Source organism: Pterocles gutturalis, unplaced genomic scaffold (genome assembly GCF_000699245.1).
Source record: "Pterocles gutturalis isolate BGI_N339 unplaced genomic scaffold, ASM69924v1 Scaffold38766, whole genome shotgun sequence".
NCBI classification, from domain to species: Eukaryota; Metazoa; Chordata; class Aves; order Pterocliformes; family Pteroclidae; genus Pterocles; species Pterocles gutturalis.
In genome coordinates, this window is record NW_010104303.1 from 1 (window position 1) to 5,816 (window position 5,816).

At 43.4% G+C, this 5,816-nt stretch overlaps 1 protein-coding gene across 1 annotated transcript; it reads left to right on the forward strand.

Annotated features, from left to right (window-relative positions):
• Positions 1–53: 53 nt before the first annotated feature.
• On the forward strand, positions 54–5,511 carry SEC13 (SEC13 homolog (S. cerevisiae); the record flags this gene model as incomplete). Its single annotated transcript, XM_010087017.1, has 8 exons — positions 54–98; positions 289–404; positions 843–994; positions 1,557–1,690; positions 2,466–2,599; positions 3,116–3,236; positions 4,049–4,195; positions 4,646–5,511. Coding segments are annotated over 8 exons (960 nt in total), but the record flags the coding sequence as incomplete, so codon positions are not given.
• Positions 5,512–5,816: the final 305 nt, after the last annotated feature.

Genomic DNA, 5,816 nt, shown 5'->3' on the forward strand with positions numbered 1-5,816 from the left:
GGCCGCGCACGGATGCACGGAGAACTTGTTCGTGTTTCTCTTTCTCCCCACAGGTCTCGGTCATTAACACCGTGGACACCTCCCACGAGGACATGATCGTAAGTGTGCAGGGGAAATAAATGATTTCTGTGGCTTGTTGGGGTTGTTTAAAACCTGTCCTTGTTAGCCTGTCATGCTGGGACTCAGTTGTCTGTTCACAGTCCCTCCGGCTGCTTTTAAAAAGCGCTAAGATTTGCTGGCCGAGCAGCACTCACAGATGCTGACAGCGGCTTTTCCATCGCTTTGCAGCACGATGCTCAGATGGATTACTATGGCACTCGGCTAGCGACCTGTTCTTCGGACAGATCCGTGAAAATCTTTGACGTTCGGAATGGAGGGCAAATCCTCATTGCAGACCTGAGAGGGTAAAGTGTCATAAACAGAGGACTTTAATCTGTGGAAAATATTAATATTTTGTCATTTTGCCCTTTGGTAGCCTGAGATGCACGGTAAGTTCCTCTGAGGTGATAATTACTGCGGCTGGTTATTGCTGAACAACTCTTCAGAGATGTACAGGGGGACAGAGCCAGTCAGAAATAACCCTGGGACTTCTTCATTAAGTACTTGACACCTGTAATTTTCAAGAAGTAAACTCACAGTCTTAATGGCTAATACACGGATAAATGTTTGGAATAGTTTTCAATGGCAGTGGCTTTGTCTGACAGTCCTGTTTCTCATCTTGGCATCACTCGTATTCTTCATATCACTGCATTAATCACTTACAGACACCGATTTACAGTAATGATGGCCTGCTGCTGGCATGCGTTTCTCTCCGCTTTCGCAAACAGCATTGTCTCTTGCAGGCATGAAGGTCCCGTGTGGCAGGTTGCCTGGGCTCATCCGATGTATGGGAACATCTTGGCTTCCTGTTCCTATGACAGGAAGGTTATTGTCTGGAAGGAAGAAAATGGCACTTGGGAAAAGACATACGAGTACACAGGGCATGACTCCTCAGGTACGTGGGGTCCTGAGATGGAGAGTGAAACTGGGGCACGAGAGGATTCAGACTGGAGCAAACCCATCAGTGTCAAAGAAGAAAGCCTCTATCAGACAGATAGGGATAAATGAATGGAGAGACATGAGTCTGCTCAGAATAAACAGAAAGGAAGCTGTTTTGTTCAGGTGATTGTTGCTCCTACAAGCAGATCTGAGAAGTCTCCAGCCTGGCTTTGTTACTAATCTGGACTTTAAATGCTGTGCCTGCCATTCAGCTTTTGTTCGAGGGTCAGCAGTACTCTTCGCTGCTGCAGGGAATGGTCAGAGTTTTTAATCTGTCATGAAGAGTGCTCTTTCAGTGTTCTCATTCTAAAGGGTGCCATAAATAAAGGCAGTTTCCTGTCAATCAGTCAACACTGTTAATTGGCTGGCTTTGCTGAAACTCAGGAAAGCTGGGACTCATTCTTAGCTTTCAAAGCTGCTGGCTTTTAGGGACTGTTCCACTAACACTAGTCAGTGATTGCGTTAGTCAGTTTTAGGTAGTCACTGAGGTGTAATCCAGCCTGCCTCGCCCTTCACAGTGAATTCTGTCTGCTGGGCGCCACACGACTATGGACTGATCCTGGCCTGCGGGAGCTCTGACGGGGCCATTTCGTTACTGAGCTACACGGGTGACGGGCAGTGGGAGGTCAAAAAGATCAGCAATGCACATACGGTAAGTCTGTTCCTTTGGAGCAGCACGGAGTTCTTGAGCTACAGATAAGAACCAAGTTGATGCCTCAAAAAACTTGTAGATGAGATAAATACTGAAATACAATGAAATGATGTGAAACATTTTCTAGAACCAAGAATAACTTGTTTTAAGTTAATCCAGAGTGGGAAGGAATACTTTGTAGTCACTAAAATGAAGTAGGAAATGAGACATATGGAGGTTAGTTAACAGCATTATTGTTAAACACAGTGCTGGAAGTTACCTGGTAGGAAGTGGCTTTGGTACTAAGAACACCTGTATTGTGAATAAGCTGGAAAAACTGCGGGACTTGTGTGTTTTCCCAAAATAGGGGGGATTTTTGTGTAAGCAGAACTTGATAAGCTAATGGCAGTAGCTCTCAATCAAAGGAAATTGGTCTCTGGACCCACAGGTTCCTTCTTCTACTCCTGCATTCCTAAATCTTAGCAACTGTGTATGTCTTGTGTCTTTTCAGTGTATATCTCTGTCTCTGCTGTTGACATATCCAAGGTGATATTTGCACATAAAGCAGTTACTTAGCTACCTAAGGCTTTCTGATAAGTGCCCTATTGGGACTAGAGTGTCTCTGGATTTCTTATTCATTCAGTATTCATCCAGCATTCTGCAAGACTCCTGGTTTCCTAAGATGGGCTTATTCCCCCCTCAATGGAGAGGATGCTGGGTGTCCATTGTCCCCTCAGCATCTCTTTATTTATTTAAAGTAAGCAACTTCTAATAATGATATTTTTTCATTAAATAGATTGGATGTAACGCAGTTAGCTGGGCTCCTGCGGTTGTACCAGGAAGCCTTATAGAACAACCATCTGGTCAAAAACCTAACTACATCAAAAGATTTGCGTCTGGTGGCTGTGACAACCTTGTCAAGATCTGGAAGTAAGTGCTCCGTGGCCAGACTTCGGAACTTATAAAACCTGATATCCTTTATAGTCTTTGAATTTCCCTTTTAGTATCTCAAGTAACATTTTTGGCATTTCCATGCTTTCATCTCTGAATTATTGTTTTGGAGAAGTGCTTTAAAAATGGAAACAACTTAGTGATGTACAGTCTTTCACATGGTTAGAGCAGTTTTTCTGAGCCCTGCTTCATCTTTCCTTGGAAAGTGTTTTCTAATTGTCTTTGATTACCACTGTCACTTGGACAAGAGCAGATTTCTGTACAGTAACTGCAGATCAAATGCTCTTTTTCCTATGCTGCTTTCTGTCCCTGGCAGGGATTTTGTCAGTTTAAGCCACAGAACTTTCTGGAGAAGAGTGGGCAACACTTGTGCTCTGTATTATCTGGGTAAGCCAGGAGTCTGAAAGCTACAAAAAGAAAGCCTTCCAGAAAAGGAGATGAGAAATACGGCTGGCTGCTGCTGCCACCCTTCTGACTGTATAAATGTGTTTTCAGGGAAGAGGATGGCCAGTGGAAAGAAGAGCAGAAGCTGGAGGCTCACAGTGACTGGGTTCGAGATGTAGCCTGGGCTCCATCCATAGGTTTGCCAACAAGTACCATTGCCAGCTGCTCGCAGGTGAGGCTTCTGGTGGAGTGACGGAGGAGCTCTCAGTGCCCTCACTTCCATTTACTAGCAAAAAGGGGAAGGAAGTAAAGGAATCGTAAGGATAGAACAGCTGTAACAGGCCCCCTTGGCAGTCCTTTGCTACATCTGGGTCTGTGCATAAGAGCCTTTGATTCCTGTTGCTCCCAAACTCAGAAACCCCATGGAAGCATTTCTGGACAAAGGCTTGTGTGGGTGTGGCTCTGTACCAAAGGCTATATTTTATTTTAAAAATCGTGAGCAGGATGGTCTCACTATGAGGAAGACCTTCAAACTTACATTGTATTTTAATGTCTTTAGATCAAATTCACTGAACTTCAAGCTAAGAGTACTGTTTTCTAATAGCTGGCACTCTTAATCAGCTCTGATGTCCTCAACCTTCATATTAACTGTAGTGTTCCTGCTGCTAATAATTCTGTAAATGCTTTTTTTTTTTTTTTTAATGTCAAGAAGACTATTTCATAGGCTGCTAACTTGTCATGTGACTGGAAAGCAAAATCTCATTCTGGGCAAAAAAATTCAGCTGATGTGTATGAATTTTGGGAGCTCTTATCTGGTGTTTGCAAGTCATCTTTTGTACGTAGTTTTACTCATCAGAGAGCTGTACTGCCTTGCTTTCAGCTGTAGTAAGAAAACAGCCCCTTTGCTGTGTTGAGCAAAAATACACACAGACACAGCCAGGGTTCATAGCGGAGCTGGGATTTGGAAGTGTAGCTCTACGTGCAATCAAGGTGTTTTTTTCTGTAACTAGTGGTCCAACCCACTCAGTCTTCTTGCTTTTGTAGGATGGCAGAGTGTTTATCTGGACGTGTGATGATGCCTCTGGAAATTCCTGGTCGCCAAAGTTGCTGCACAAGTTCAATGATGTTGTCTGGCATGTGAGTTGGTCTATTACTGCCAATATTCTTGCAGTGTCTGGAGGAGACAACAAAGTGAGTACTGCTGTCTTGGCTTTTACTCCTGCATGCCTTGTTTTCAAAAGAGCTGAGAAGAGAGAGGCTATTGTCACTTCTCTTTAAGTTAAAGGCTGTTGTAGGTTCTCCTTTACTGCAATGGTGAATTTTTCTTTTGCTTATCAAGAGGGGAGGAAGACCCTAACCTTTGGCAAACTGCTTGCACCACATTCTTAGTCTTTGCTGGAGATTAGAAATGCAGGCTTAACTTTACCTTGTAGGGTACTAACGGCAGAATTCACATACTCTTTCTTTACCAAAGGATAATTATTCAGTACACAGCAACAAATAACTTGATACTTAAAACAATGCAGCAACACTTGACTTTGGTAACTGTAGACCATCACCAAACTAGTGATGTGATGGTTGCAGGGAAGTGGGAAACTGAGAACGTATTAAGGCTGAAAATTTTTCTGGTCTGTTTTTGAGGTCACGCTATGGAAGGAATCAGTAGATGGACTGTGGGCATGTATCAGCGATGTGAACAAGGGCCAAGGAGGGGTGTCTGCTGTCACAGAGGGGCAGCAGAATGAGCAGTGATGCACCAGTGAACGTTCCAGCTGCAACAAGGGGTCACAATACCTGATTTGCAATGTTTCTTGAAGCGGAAGAGAACTGATTTTATCTAAACTGGACATGAACATGGGAAACAATTATCCATTTTTATGAGCACTCTACAACTATTGCTGGGAGGCTACACAATGTTGATAACCAGCCTTAATTGACATTCCCTTAAATTTAAGGTAAAGAGCATAGCAAAGTACTGTGCCTTGTACTACTCCTTGATGCTGCATAAATTGCACCCTGCGTTTCTTGTTCAGGGATCAAATTTAATTGGATTATGCTCTGGTCAGACTTCAAGCACTTGAGCAGGAACAGGAGGAGTCTATCAGAGGGGTGAGGTGTGAACTCCTTTGTGCAAGGGGACAAATACTCTGTCCTTTCAAAGGCCAGAACTTTGTTTCAGGTGAGGGGAAGGGCTGGTGGAGCTTTTGGCGTTAGATGACAGTATGCTAGCTAGCCCTTCTGGGAGTAGTGAAGTGGTGCTTAGATCTTCCTGAAAATTAAGGTGTTTGGATATGTGACAGTCTGTGCTTTCCTGAAAATGAATAGGAGTAGTGGAATGCATGTGTCTTTTGCTTTACAATAATCTCAAACTTGGTTATTTAACCAACATCAATAAATCAAACCATAATTTGAAGTTTTGGGGTATTTTTAGCCACACTTCTGTACTGTACCTCAGGTGTTTTTTTGTTGAGATACTAACAGAATAAAGTCCTAGTGGTTAAAGCCTGGAGAGCTGTATTTAATAATGTTTTCACAGGGGCCTTGTCAAGGCTGGCTACAGTTTACCTTCCATCAAGCCACAGTCATGTTGTCCTCCCATCCATGGTACTAGCTTTGTAATACCTGGGAAGGGATTAGTCCACTAGAGACTATATAGTGTAAGAAAGAACAAAGTTTTGCTTTCAGTTAAACTTATGTGCCATTGCATTTGGGGCAAGTACATTAGCCTCAAATCAACCACACATCAGAACACCTTCAGCTGGCAGCTGAGGCTCTCTTCCCCTCCCACAACAGGGGAAGTACTGAACTAAAG